Raw genomic sequence first — 15,166 nt, forward strand, 5'->3', positions numbered from 1 at the left:
GCAACAGAAATTTCAGAATCCTGATCAGAAGAATCAGAAGGAAAATCAGTTCTAGGTCTCTTAGAGGGAAAAGGGTGGCTTCCCCCCATTAGAGTAATAAGGTCTTCGGCCATTCTTATCATTTGTTTTTTAGGCATAGGGGCCTGACCATGCGGACTGGGCGTCGGTTTTCTAGGCGTGGATGGAGTTTTAGACCTTGAAGAAGAAGATGGCATCGGTTTAATATGCAAGTCAGTAGGCCTCAGACCCGTCCACGGTAGAGACATTCTCAGGTTCCATAGTCGAAGAAGCATCTCGCGGCATACCGGACTCCGAATGGGTCTCAGTAGAGGCCTGCAAATCTGAAGTAGCGGGCATCAGGGGCTGCGAAAGCATCTCACTGAGTACCAGTGAACTGGCGACTAGCTTAATGGAAGCGTCATCGGCAGCTTTGGACCTATGCAGTCTGTCTCTGTCTTTACATTTTTTCAGAATGTCGGTAGTCGGGTGGCTTACCGAAGCCATTTCTGGATAAATGAACTGAGTACTAAAATAGTTAGATGTGAAAATGAACAGACGAATAGTTTGAGGATTGAATAAGGCACAAAACCGACAGTGAGGGACATTGTGGTTTGGGCCTAGGCAGTACGAATGAAAATCTTTGAGGTATTTGCTTTCCACAAGTAATACAATTGTTAACTTTTACGGACATTGGTTTAGAGCAAGAAAAAGAATCCCCAATTTGTTACTTAGCTTTGTTGAAGACTTCGGATCTGAAACTCGAAAATTTCAGGAGTTGGCTGAGCGACATTTGCGAACTGCTTCTGCTTCGGGCATGCACGGCAAGAAAAACTGATGTAATGGCATCGGCTGCATGCTTTTTACCCCTGACTACCTAATGTCATAGAAGATGAGACAGCAACTGATGCAGGACCCAAGACTTTGATGATCAGACCAACTGAGGGCTACCTGCAAGCAGATAACCCAAATGTAATGACTGCAAAAGAGAAACATGAAGAACACCCAATGCTGCCCACAGCTTTAGTGGTTGGAAGGTCCCTGGATGGTTGAGCAATGAGACAGATACCAAGCAGATGACCAAAACATTAAAAAAGATAGTAAGGCAATACAGTGCCAGGCTCAGCAAAATAAAAGAAAAGAACAAGGTAATCTGCAATCAGATGCAGCACCCACAACAGAAATGTATTACCTAAATGTACACATGCATCCAGAAATGCCACTATGACTACCTTATATCTGTAAACCCCTGCAAAGCTATCAAAACTTGAACAGACTATGGGTCCATCACTTATGTCAAGGGAAAAAGCATACAACACTCTTCTCATTACGATCAGTTACACTTGGAAAGTAATGAGGAACAGCTTACATAAAAAATTATCTGGGAAAACAGTCCACAGAACCTGGAGAGGTGACACGGTGTAGTACAAACCTCAAAGAATAAGTAATGAAGTTTAGAGGCTAAAGCAGAAATGCCCAAATCCAATTCACAGTCTGCTGCTGCTGGTGGTAAAGCTAAGGAATCCCAGCTTAAGTTAAGTGCTTTGCATATTGGCCCCCATAAAAAAGAATGTCCAAAGTGGTTTTATCTGTACTTCTAACACCCACTAGGCGCAACTGCCTGTTGTCAGCAGTGATACAAAATAAGGGGTCTGATTTAGTGAACTGTCCATCAAGCTGGGACTGTAGTAAACTGACAGAATCTGTCAGCTCATGGCCTTAAAAAGGATCTATTCTAGCTTACTGAATCTAAATATACAGCACACCAGCATAATGCAAAACCAGCTTACCACTCTCTGATGTGCTGTTGTGGTGTATGTAAGGCAACAATATATAACAATGTTTTTTGTAGCAGAGTTGTTCTCCTCACTGTGAGGGCTCTAGCCCACACATAAAGTGTCTAAATACACCATCTCTAAGGTTGCACCACCTTAGAAAAAAGTGAAATATTTAGTAAGTTCAGAAATTACAGACTTCAGAGATTTCTACTTTGTTAATTGTGGAATTGGAGAATTTACATAACAGATTACTGTGCTCAGTATTAAGACTTCTTGACTTCCAAAGAGAAATTTTCTTCAAATTTCATATGCCCCCAACTCCACATTAGACAAAAAGCTAACCAACTAAACTATACAATAGAATACAGCTTTTAAACAATCAAAAGTGAGATCTAAATGATATTAAAAAAATGAAATTCGTACTCCCATTAGTCATCTGAAAAAATGCTACTGTAATCTGGTGGGAATTGGAAAGCTGAAGGGGGAAAAATGTTGAAGTAAAGAAAAATGGCAAATGTAGTTGTGTACATTGCTGACTGCTTATCTTCATATCAGCCTTCTGAAAAGTGATAGGTCCTGCTGAATCCTACTAAGATTATTAAAGGGAATTAAAGGTGATTATCCATTCCCAGATCTCAAAGTACAGAAGGCACAATTATTGAAATGCTACAAAAAAAACCTTCCTTTAAAAATGACCAATATGTACCACTTTTATTTTTCAGTCTACAGTGACAATGACTGATCAACAAGTTTTAGCACTCCTCCCACCAGGTGGAGACTTCCTGTGACAAGGACCTGAATAGTCACAGCCTCTTGAAGAAAAATAGCATGGTTGCTACCAACAGTTTGCAACTGAAGAATCTTCCCTCTTGATTCCAGAAGGCCTGGATCTCGTCCCTGTGTAATCCACTGCAAGGCACTACTGATGCATGGGAACACCAAGCTGCTGGAATCTATTTTCCTCTCAGCCCCTGGCATGAGTAGAAGTTTATTACCCAAGCTGTCCGTTTCTTCAAAATTCAATGAAGAACTTGTCCAGACATCATGACCAGGTCGCTCGTCCATTAACTTATTCCATATCTTTTGGTTCTCAATACAACGAGTCAATATGTTCTCCAGTGTCACATTGTAATTCTGCTGGTCTAGAAGACAGTAAAATAAATAAAAATGACAACCTTATTTCATTATTTAAGATACAAGTAATTACCCCCCCCCCAAAGTCAAATTCAAAACTGAAACCCTGCTCTTAAAAAGTAAGGTCAAGTGTCATCTGTGATGCAAACTGCCTATGGTGCAGTTCAAACCTAAAACCTCTTTTATCCATTCAGTACATTTACTGCAGTATACATGCATTTAATCAGTAAAATTAATTAACCAAAGTAATAATATTGCTACACTTTGGGGATAACTTAAGAGCTTGTAATTCTTCGACCTAAAAAAAACATTAAAAGTTAAAAAAAAATATCTTTCACACACCAGTCCATTTAAACACCCTAAAAACTAAAAGAAAAATAAACAAAAGCATTATAGAAATGTGGCATTTTCAATCCCAGGGAAGAGTGACAGAAAACAAAGGTAAGGGTGAGAAATTCATAAAGACATTAACAACTTTTCAAATAGAAAAATGTGTATGCTTGCAATTCTTTCATCCATAGCAGGATGCAACCCATATTAATATCTAAGGTATCAACAGTGGGCAGTTCTGTTTGGTCTTGACTCTGTACAGTACAATATGCATACTACTTTTTATGTACAAAATCTAGCTTCTTAAGAAATTTAGCTTTTTTCACCAGCAAGACAATGCCTGAAGGCATAACAGTTGCTTATGCAAATCTGAATTATACAATTACTTGCATTATCATTGTTTCTTTCACTGCAAAGTTGGTTACTGCATTACAGCAGTTAATAATCACAACAGTCTTAAAGACATTTACTAGTAAAGAGCAGTACATTAACTGTCCTTTAGAATTAATTCTGTAATTTAACTACAGTTCTTGGCCGCAAAGCCCCATATAAATTTTAATGGTAACTGGGACATAAAATATTGAATTCCCTGCATTCTGGAAGGTACGGCTGCAGCTGTGAATTAACAGGAGTGGACAATGCATTATAGGAGCACAACAGCAATGGTCCTAAATCAAAAAGCATGGATGCAGCTTATTTACACTCTGAAAGACATCTACTGGCTAGCAGAAAAAGGTGCCAATGTAAGAAACACTATTATAAAGAGGATGAAAAATCACTACATTAACATTACATGTCAATGGCGAGTGCTGTGTGGCTTGCAGCAAAATTATATTGGGACATTGCAGACTGCTTCCAAGTGGTCAGAAACGACCACATGGAAGCAACATAACAGCATTTCATTTCAGAGCAAAAGAAGTACAGTGCTTTCACAAATACTTTCAGCAGCCCTAACAAATAAACTGATAACAGAAGTTATCTACTTACAATCAAGATAGATCTGGAAGAGAAGGTCCATCCTACCTAACAGCTGGACTACCACAAAGTATTAATGTTGCTCAGTAGGTAAAACTTTTGCTAGGCTATTAAAAACCCTCTCCTTACCTCATAATGCATTACAGTTTCTACACTCTCCAAAACTGGGGTGAACACCTCAGACAAACAACAATTAGAAACTAAGATTGGAACTCATGGTGTCAGAAGTGGGTGAAGGGTGGGAGTATGTTATGGAGGATAGTTCTGCTCTTCTAGATCTACTTTTAAGTATATAACTTGTGCACTTGGTCCATCCTCCATAAAAAGGACAGAGTTCCAAGCGAATCCTACAGCGCAGTACAGATCTTAAAGGTACCTCCAAATGACAACCAGGACTTGAATACTACATACAGCTTGAAGTGTACTGCCAGGTGTTGAGACAAACCAAGCAACTGCTATATGCATATCTTAAGAGCTGCATTTCTAAAGAAAGCTATAGATGTAGCAAATGCTTTAGAAGAACTGACAATACCTGCAGTCCACAAATAATTTTGGCAGAACAGCAACTAGGAAAAATGTCTTCTAAAAAAGGTGTTTCAAAAATATATAGAAACAGCAAGTTCAAACATGGACAAGGTCACCCATCCCAACACGGAATACAAATTCTATGGTGGTACCAGTTTTTTTTAATGCAATCTCAGCAAGTGTACCCACGAGAAATCTTACAGACATTCAAAGTGCAGTAATGAAAAGAATTGCGACAGTCAAGAAAGTCTGATGAAGCAGCTAAACTTACACTGATGGAGTAATAGCACAGTCTAGAATCAAAACACTGAGCAAGCTAAGCAAGAATGTATGGAATGGGGTTGAGAAATTGTCTACCCATCTGACTATGGCCCAGACACAAAAACAAGTCTACATGTCCACAAGTCCTGTCAGAATAATCTTTCTGTGCAGAAGAAATAATCTAAACTGCCCAGGAAGAGAAGGAAGAGCACTACTTCTGAAATTGTAGAAGCCCCTTGACTAAAAAATTAGTGTATATCAAAAGTGGGATCTGCCCAGTGGGTGAGTCTGGATTGTCCTCAATGGGCAAAATAAAAAGTACTTCTCAAGATGGAGAAGCCAAAGAAAGGGGAACAATACCGTGAAAGCCAATACAAAGCTATGCTAATGAAGTTGAACTTCCGTTTGGCTTTCTTAATGAACTTCTTCAGTGGAAATAGGAAAAGTGCAGGAGCCAAAGGGGTGACTTCCAGACAACAGCATCCCCATGTTGGCCTTAGGATAGGGAGATGAGGAAGTTGTGGCTGCGGTATTTCATTTTGGTAGGAAAAGCAAAAAGGTGACAGCAAGGTTGCCCCATCACAGGGACATATTTTGAGATGTTGAGGGACCAGAGGACCACATGAGAGGGATCAGCAGTTAGCTGTATGAGCTTTACCATTACTGAACTGATCTCCCTTGAAATAAGGGTAGGTACAGCAAAATAGTCCGAGGACAACCTATTTCCATACATGTGTGCGTCTTCACAAAATGGATATATCAGGTTCTCTGCTATTCTTCTTTAATGTAGTAAATTACTGCCATGTTACTTGAGTGGATGACCATCACACCTTTGGGGAGGGAGTCATGGAAGACTTGGGACAGCAGATGGAGCATCTTCATCTCCAAGATAAAGATGTGCCTTGCTGCCTTGGAAGAGGTTACACCCACATTAGGGCTGACACATCTGTGGAGACCACTGACTACTAATACAGATTACATTATATACAAATTTATATTATCATACATTAATTAGCTAATTATAAGGGTTTTCGCTTGGATAAACTAGAAAAAATGCATCCACCATCAGTGCTGTACTTTGAAGACATGCACTGCATTAGAAATCTGAAATAAAATTGGACTTCATGTCCATTTAACATCAGCATGTGGTGTGTGGGCATAGGATAACAGTAGTACTGCAGCTGCCAACAAGACCTAATGCCTTGAAGAAGAGATAGGCAGAAAACATCTGGGAATCTAAAACCACGGCCTGAGAGGACTGTATCCTGAGCACTGGAAGATAAGCTCAGCAAGCTAAGGAATACAAGTCAAAGAAAATGAATGTGAGAAATAAGGAACTCCGCTGTGATCATGCAAGTTCACCGTAACACCTACTGTGCGAAATTAGACTGGAAACTTCCACAGAGACCAGGGCGTGAATCAATGGCAAAGCTAAAAGCCAGGCGGTCTAGGTATGGGAAGAATTTGGCTCCTGGAAGTTTCTGGAGGGCTTCCACAAATGTTATCTACTTAGGTAAACAATTTGGGGTCTGAGAGGAGATCAAATAAGAGAGTTTAGAAATGATGACTGGCTGCTAACCAGAACTGAAGAAAACTCCTAGACACCTTGGTGATTTTGATGGCAAGGTAGACATCTTGGCAGCTGAAAAGAGCACTTCCAATCTCCTTCGAATAAGCAGGGAAGAACTGAATGCACAGTGAACACATGGAAAGTTTATCTGGGGATGAAGCTGTTTACGTCTACTTGCTCTAGTACTGGCTTGAGATTTTTGGTCTTTCTGACACTGAACAGAATCTGTAATAAAATCAGTAAAATCCTAACACTTCTTGGTGTGATGGGACCTGATGGAAGGCTCATTTTTGAAGGAGACAAAGGACTTCCCTTCTTGCAGTTCAACTCTGATGTTTGCCTGGAGTAGGTAGTATTTATGAGGATGACCATGCAGTGAAAGGAATTTTGTATCATCTGGACATTAATAGAATCCCCCTTTCCTCTGACAGGAATTGCTCAACTATGTTTGCCTGGAGTGGGTAGGGTTTATGAGGATGACCATGCACTGAAAGGATTTTTGTATCATCTGGACATTAACAGAATCCCCCCTCCTGTGTAACAGATTCCTGTATGGGCATGGGGAGGGACAGACAGCCCCCTCTCATCTTCCTCAGAGGGAGAGTTGGGCAAGGCATTGCTTGCTGATACCAAATACCAGTAGGTGACCTGTACTTGCACAGACTGTTGAAGACGCTCTCTTCTGGAACTGGGACTGGAATTAGTTTCAAATCTACAAAAGACACATGCTTGGCAAGTGCTATCAAATATTTACCTGGGCTGAGCTTAAACATTCTTGCTTTGCAGTTTACAATTTTAAGGATGTAGCATACATTTTGGGAATTAACAAACAAAACGTTTGTTCTTGTTAATGAAAATATTACACTGTTCACAAGTAGTACTGGAAGTACTGACAAGCAACAAACTACTCAAAACGGAAATGATGAATATGCTAAAGCATTATGCAGATTACTGCTCCTGACAAATCAATTAAATCCATTTCACACATGCTTTTAGGAAAGCTAGCAAAGTCGTCTAATTTTATTTGCCGGAAATATTCTTGCTTTGCAGTCTACAATTAAAGGGAAGCAACATACTGTATTATAACTTGATTTTTGCTCTTGAAAAAAATACATTGGTTTCATAAAACTATCAAACAAGTGAACATTTTAGCATTGGTTCTTTGTAAAGGAAAATCAATTACACTGCTTTTACAAGTAATATCAAAAATTCTTGCAAATATACTAATTTTACAGGAGCTGAAACATTAGTGCTTTACATTTTATGATTGCGTGGAAGAAATGCAGTATTATTTTCTTGATAATTAAAAAAGTAATCACCTACTGCCTGCCATGTGATGCTGTAGGCAGCATTCAAAAGTATGGCATTGGATACCAATAGCACACTGAATCCCAGTGTTCTGCACAACCTCTTGTCAAACTATTAACTTTAGCTACTGGACTTCAGTTATGGTGTTGTGATCAGTAAGCACTTTTACAATAATTAACAGTTCTTTGAGTACCATATTAATCCATTGTTATACTGTTTACATGTTTCAAAACGTCAAAGAAGTTAAAAGATAGATCGGCTACAAGAATGCAGAACAATGGTAACAATCATCCAAAGAAAAGTCATGTTGAGCTGGATATTACTGGTGTTGCCCCAACAGACCCAAACCCAACTAAGCAGGATGCTCCAAGAACATTGCTAGAATTAATATTAATGGAAATAAAAGAAGGGGAAAATTAACTTTATTTAGAAACATGTAAGAACACTGAAGTGGATGATTCCTCCTCAGAGCATTTGAATGTCATAGTGGCACCAGGATAAGAACAAAATGTTAATGGGATGTATGCCAAGCTCGGCAGCAAAGACTGAAATGTTGGATGAAAAGTGACTAGATTTAGAGCATAACACAAGTAGTAAGAAAGTACAGCTGTGTTAGGAAGTTACCATAAATGTAGATATTCAAGTACATTCAGTGCTGTAGTCATATCATTTGGGATTCTTGCTTAGAGACGGCCTGAACATCAGCATGACTTCCACATCTCTATTTTCACTCTTCTGAATTCAGCCAAGTCCTTCCCACTCAGACATCACTACAATTATTACAATGGGGAGGGAAGGGGCAGAGTTTTTTGCTGTCAGAAACAGGAAGCGTATGCCAAATTTCCACAGCACAAGTAGACCTGGGAAAGAAGTGACCAAACAACAATCCTAAATGTGCCTCTCCAGGTGTCAGAAAGAAGAGGCGCCTGGAAAAGGGCACAGAGAGAAAGTGGGATACAAGGTGACTAGGGTACCGATCCCAACTGTAGAATATCCAAATGAAGAGTGAGAAAGGGGACAGTGGGTGGGGAATGAGAACTGCAACAGTGAATATACTCCAACAGCTACAATTATGCTAAGTTCCTAACACAAATGTACTAAATTCATTAAATTTTTCACTGTTGCAACAACGGCTCCGGAGAATATTCCCAGAGCTCAAATCCAGTGGGTGGCTGGCCCAGAGGAGATAGCGAAGAGAGCAGACCTCGAAGGATGGCCATGGCAAACTATGCCCAGGCTCTCAGAGCACAGCCTAGGTTGTACTGTTTAGAGAAGGCTTGGATGATGACCAAGTAGCTACTTCCAAAATGGTCTGAGCATTGGCACCCATGAAGAAGGCCATGGTGACTCTAGTGGCACTATTTAACAATGGATTCAACATGGCTGGGAACAAGCTTTGCCATGAAAGGAATAACAAAAACAAATACAATGCTAGCCATTTTTATATCATCTGCTTATTCACATGGTTTGCACCTATCTGTCTTTTGCAAATGACACAGATACCTGGTCTGACCTTAATCTGTTTTGTCCTGTTCAGCTAAAATCTGAGACAGACCAAGCCCTGAAAGGACAACACTAGGAAAAACAAAAAATAAGGATTCACAGCAAACCAAAAAAACAAGAGGGAAGGAAGAAGGAAGCAGCTACTACCCTGAATTAAACCATGAGCCAGACCCAGTAAACTACTCCTGTCTAAGGAAATTTGAGAAGTACAGACATGTTTGGCTTTCTGTTTCTTTCTGAAATGAAAAATTGGGTCAATAATGTTATTTATAGCAGCAGCACCTTCCCCAAGGAGTGAGGAAAACGTTCTGACCACACAGGAAAGCCTTCCCTGTTCTATCTCCCAGGACTGACAACAGTGACTTTCTCTTGACCACTGAGGGGACCCCAACAGTAATAGATGACATGGCTAATCCCCAGTCCATAGTCGCCTGAAGGTGCTACAAGAGGTATCCATGGTAAAAGATGAGTAGTCTGAGGAAAAAGCTAAGGCCATTGCAGTCATCCACCTGCAGTTGAGGCAAATTTCGAGCATGCTGTGGTGGCAAAGGCTGTTTGCTTAATTATTTCATTTCATGGCTGAAAGGAAGACTGAGTGTGGGAACAGCAGTTTATTCCATGATCAAACCGAAAATGAAGTATCAAAATTTAAAGCCTTTAAAAATCATTTGTTTCACTCAAATACAGAGTAAAAAGCACTTTAGTACACTTTGTCAGCCTTCAAAAGTAAAATAAACAAATTCTTTGAACTTACAGACAAGAAAATGTACATTTTAAAAGTACAGATAAGCCTCATGAAATACTATTAAAACACAAACTCCTAGCTTATAAATAAATTTTCTAAACAGGAGAGTACAATAAAATAAACATTCCTCCCTAAAAGGGTATTTATCTGCCCAGCAAAGGAAAAGCACAAGATGACCACAGATCCTCTAAAGCCAGCAGAAGAGTGCTTTCTTCAATGGCAGGAAAGCTTTGAAGGACTTTGTGCCCAAAACTGTCTGTCAGCTCAGCTCAAGCTGACTGATGGTCTGGGCATTAGGAAGGTGGCCTGAAGTTTTGAAAACTGTCTGGCTGTTATAGCTACAGTAATCAATATGATGAACATTTAACGTTCACAAAAGCCTTTCCATTATAGCAGCTTATTTCTCCTGGAAGTAACACTGCTAATGCTGAAGAATTTCTTTCTTGAGCATCAAGCAACATCTCACTCGAGAGAATAATTCCAGAAGATTTGAATACTGATTCAGAAACTACTGACAGCAACAGTCCATCTAATGTCATTAATCTGTATGGTTTTACTCAGTTTATTTCAACTGAACAAAAATACTGGTAGTGCCTCTACACCTTAAATTAGATCCTCTTTCAATAGGTGCCTTACCCAATACCTTAAGTTATTCATCTATCCAACTTCGGAATAAGGCATCATAAACCTAACACAAAACAGCATCTGCACAACTTTGCTCATAACCTCTCATCCTTTACTAAGTACCAGTTCATCTAAGCACTAACATCAGACAACTTGAGGCCTCTTGAAACCCTTACACTTGATGGTTCATCTCAGTTTTCCTTAACATACTACATGAACGAGCCCAAGAACCAAAAGAACTAAATCAAATCCAGAACCCTGGCTGTCAAATAAATACTAAACTGCTCATGAGAGAGAGTAAAAGAGAGAGAGAGAGAGATAGACATAGAAAAAAATGGAAGCAAGTTAAAACCATAGCTGCCTATTAATACAATATACATCCCATAAGATATTCTAAAAATCAAATCAAAACCGATAAAATAATGCTACTATATTTATATACAGGCAGCAAATTAAATTATAACAATTTGAAAGCATTTTGGATTACAGTCAATCAGCTGTCAAAACCCAGTACACAAACAAAACCTACATTTTCTTCACTTCTTCAAATGGACAGCATGGCCAGTGAATTCAATACCCACATTATCCAAATAGAAACATATCTTATTAAACCCTCACAGCACAGACAGGTTCTTCTCCTCCCTTTTTAGCCCCCAAAACACCTGCACTCAAACTGGTCTCAATTTCTATCATCAGAAAAACTATTGTGACCCTTAAAACCTATCACCCTTGCTCCTGATAACATACCATCTCAGTACTTAAATTGATACTGATGCCCTAGTCGTTCCTATCTTTATTCTAATCAACCACTCCTTCACCAAATGTTATGTCCCAACCCTATGGAAAAAGGGCTATATTCTTCTTCTCCATAAAGATGGAAACTCAAATGGGCCTTCAAACTTCAGGCCCACAGCCATACTATTGCCACTCTCAAAAATTCTGTAGTAGTGTAACCAGTCTCAACTTATCAACTTTCTCACTAACAACTGCCTCTACTCCCCTATGCAGCACTGGTTCTGTCCTATTCATTATACATTTATAGCTTCCCCTCAGTTTTATAACATCTGTTAAACAACAGTGAAACACTGGAAACTTGGCCTCAGCACTTTTCCTAAATTTATCCAAAGCCTTCAACATGGTATCCTACCATAAACAGATTTAAAAAATATCATGCCTAGGAATACATGAACCATTGCTATCTTTATTCTTCATCTACCTCTGAACTAGACAACAGGCAGTAAAATGGCAAAATGACATCTCCTCTTTCCTTCCCATAAGAGTGGGTTTCCTTTAAGAATCCATTTAGGCCCCTGTTGTTCAATGCATTCATTAATTATCAACTAACTTCTAAACAAGGCACTATCACACAGATGACTCCACGATCATCTCTTCTGCTAAAGGTTAATATAAATCAAAACAACTCACCCAAGAGTCTTTCTCCACCTTAGAGGCCTGCCTGTCTGAAACACAGCTGCTCCTCAATTCTAAAAGAAACAAAACTAATCCTATTTATCCCAAAGCATATGGGTGACTACAAAAATAATTTCAAAATCACTTCCTCTAACAACATACAACTATTAAGTTAAATTAAGTTTCTAGGACTCACTATTGACGAAAGCCTAAAATTTGATCAACACACAAAACAAGCAGTTAAAAAAAAATACCAAAAGGTAGGTACACTCTACAGAATCAAACAATACCCCTCGGTTAATACTTGAAAAAGTAATTTATCAATCTCTTCTCCTCTTACACTACTTTACATTGCCCCAACCTTGACTAACCTACAATCCACTCAACTCCCACTCTTGTAACAGTGCTATAATAGTTCGGTCCCTGTGTTGTGTACTTGCAAATAAGTTTCTTATCTTTTATGTAATTTAATATGGTTATAGCATAACAGTATAATGTTACTGGTATCTGCAGGGTATTTTGTGTTGTGCTACATGTACATTTGATACCATGCTGCTTAAATCCTTGTGTTATCATGTGGAAAGCGGTCTTTTCTTTGCAATTCTGAAGTTTATCACGTGTTTCTGCTGCTGTACTGTATGTATGTTTTTTAGTCTAGGCATTCTTTTCTTGCAAGTCTGAAACTTATCCACATATATGTTTTTAGCTTAGTCATTCTTCTTCTTTTCCAGTGTTAAGCATATCCTGGTTTCTGTTGCTGTATTACATATATTGTTTTAGGCATATTCCTTGCAAGCCTGAAGCTTATCTGTATATATGTTTTTAGCTTAAGCATTTTTTTTCTTTTCATGTGTGAAGCATACTCTGGTTTCTGTTGCTGTATTGAATTATACCACAATAAGTTACGATAAGTTAAATTGTTCTTCTTTCTGCTTTTCCCAGTTAGGGGTCACCAAAGCAGAACTCCAGTCCGCTAATGATTGGCAGCAGATTTTTACAGTGCCGAGGTGCCAGCTCGACGCCCAACCTTCAATGAAGACACGCCCATTTACGCATGTCTTTCGAACGCCACTCGACCACGGGGAGGACATGCAGACTCCACAAAGAAGGCGCTCCAGCCAAGAATTGAACGGGAGAACCTCTTGCTGTGAGGCGACAACGCTACTGCTGCACAACCACCACAGCAAAGTTACGATAAGTTAAGTTGTTGTTATTGAGTCTTTCGGCTTTTCCCAGTTAGGGGTCGCCACAGCAGACCTCCGGTCTGCTAATGATTGGTAGTTGATTTTTACATGCCGAGCTACCAACCCTGACGCACAACCTTCAACGAAGGTACACCCATTTACGCATGTCTCCACGCAGAAGATGCTCTAGCTGAGAATCGAACCGGACAGCGTCTTACTGTGAGGTGACAACGCTACTGCAGCACCACCACCGCGGGTAAAGTTACGATAAGTTAAATATACTACGATTATTATTTTTCCCATTTAGATCAGGCTAGATGTAGCCACTAGATGGCAGTATTCTATTACAAATACTGAGTGAGTTCACGTAATCCAAATGAAGTTAAAGTAAACTGGGAAAACTGATACAAAGTGTGTTTTTAGCTTAGGCATTTTTTTTCTTTTCACATGTCTAACATACCCTGGTTTCTGTTGCTGTACTGAATATACAGTTTGCATAACTATATTACTTCTGTGTTAAGCTGATCCAAGTACAAGTTATTCCCTAATTAATTTCCCTCGGGAGCCCTGTGACTGTTCTCTGACTTACAAACACTATACTACCATTATATTGCCAGTGGCAGTTACCGATTCTGCTATGGATTGGCACGTATGCCGCTTTGCCCATGTCCATGAACTCCATTATCCCTCCCTTCCTTTCCACTAGTCTATTTGCTGTTTCTCACTCTTCTATTTTTTTTCTTTTCCCTTATTACTTGTGTACTCTTCTTTTGCTCGCCTATTCTGAATCTCTTCAGTCCTGTAAAGTACTCTGTTCCCTACACTTGTCTGCTGTAGTCCAAGCTCCTTTCTTCTCTTAATGTGCAATCCAAGTATTTAAACACACACACTTTTTTTTACAGCTCAGTTTCTAGTGAGAATAATACGGGCTTGCCCTGCTCTCAGTACTGAAACCCAGTGTCCAAGGCCCGCGTTTTGAGGATACCTTCCCTCCAACCCAGAAAATAAGACATATCTCTAGGCATCAAAGTGTAGATGATAACCTACAGTTCTCTCTGAGTACATCTGCATGAATACTTTATGTATAACCCTGGCTTGTACACTCACTTGGACCATTCCCTACGATAAGGCTATTATTGTTTTTCCCATTTAGGTCAGTGTAGATGTCTTCCTAATACAGCCACTAGATAGCAGTATTCCATTACAAATACTGAGTGAATTCATGTAACACAAATGAAGTTAAAGTAAACAGGGAAAACTGATACAAAGTGTTCAGAAGCGACATAATATATACAAAGTTTCATTTCTCACTCTTGTATGCTGATAACAGCCCTGCTCATGCGGGTGTGTGATTTTATGACTGTTTAAGTAATTTACTTACCCCCCAATTTATGAGTAGCTTCTCCTGCTATTGTATGATAATCAGTTGCCTTACCAGAACAAGCCAAGTGGTGTTCCTGACTATTTCTAGCATTCTTGCCTCTCTCAGCTGGGCGGGACCCACTTCGTTTGCCCTCGCTCTGCTAGAGCTCATTCCGCTCCCATACCCTACCCCCATTACCACCCACACCCAGTACAATTACATTTATACCTATCCTTACCCCTCCCACCTTCCTCCTTCCAAACCACACCCATGCAATCACTTACACTCATCCTATTACCAATCAGCTCAACCCTTTTTTCTTTTCTTAGCTTTCCAAAGAATTAGCACCTCCTTCCCTCTATATATTCAATACATTTAATCCCATCTCTTATACCCACATCTCTTCACGCTCTATTTTACCTCATTTACCTAACTTTACTCCAACCACCTTACCCTTAT

The 15,166-nt window shown here is 39.5% G+C and overlaps 1 protein-coding gene across 3 annotated transcripts in view; it reads right to left on the reverse strand.

Annotated features, from left to right (window-relative positions):
• Positions 1 to 2,459: 2,459 nt before the first annotated feature.
• Positions 2,460 to 15,166, reverse strand: part of FPGS (folylpolyglutamate synthase) — a 1,649,361-nt gene continuing 1,636,654 nt past the window's right edge. For 2 of the 3 annotated variants that reach the window (XM_044058278.1, XM_044058279.1), the window contains exon 15: positions 2,460 to 2,917. In XM_044058278.1, coding sequence (XP_043914213.1) covers positions 2,499 to 2,917 — 419 coding nt within the window. In that variant the 3' untranslated portion in view covers positions 2,460 to 2,498. The remainder of the gene's footprint in view (positions 2,918 to 15,166) is intronic. The other variant, XM_044058280.1, reaches the window with a different exon arrangement.

Source organism: Protopterus annectens, chromosome 16.part0, assembly GCF_019279795.1.
Source record: "Protopterus annectens isolate FY-2018-M chromosome 16.part0, PAN1.0, whole genome shotgun sequence".
Classification (NCBI taxonomy): Eukaryota; Metazoa; Chordata; order Ceratodontiformes; family Protopteridae; genus Protopterus; species Protopterus annectens.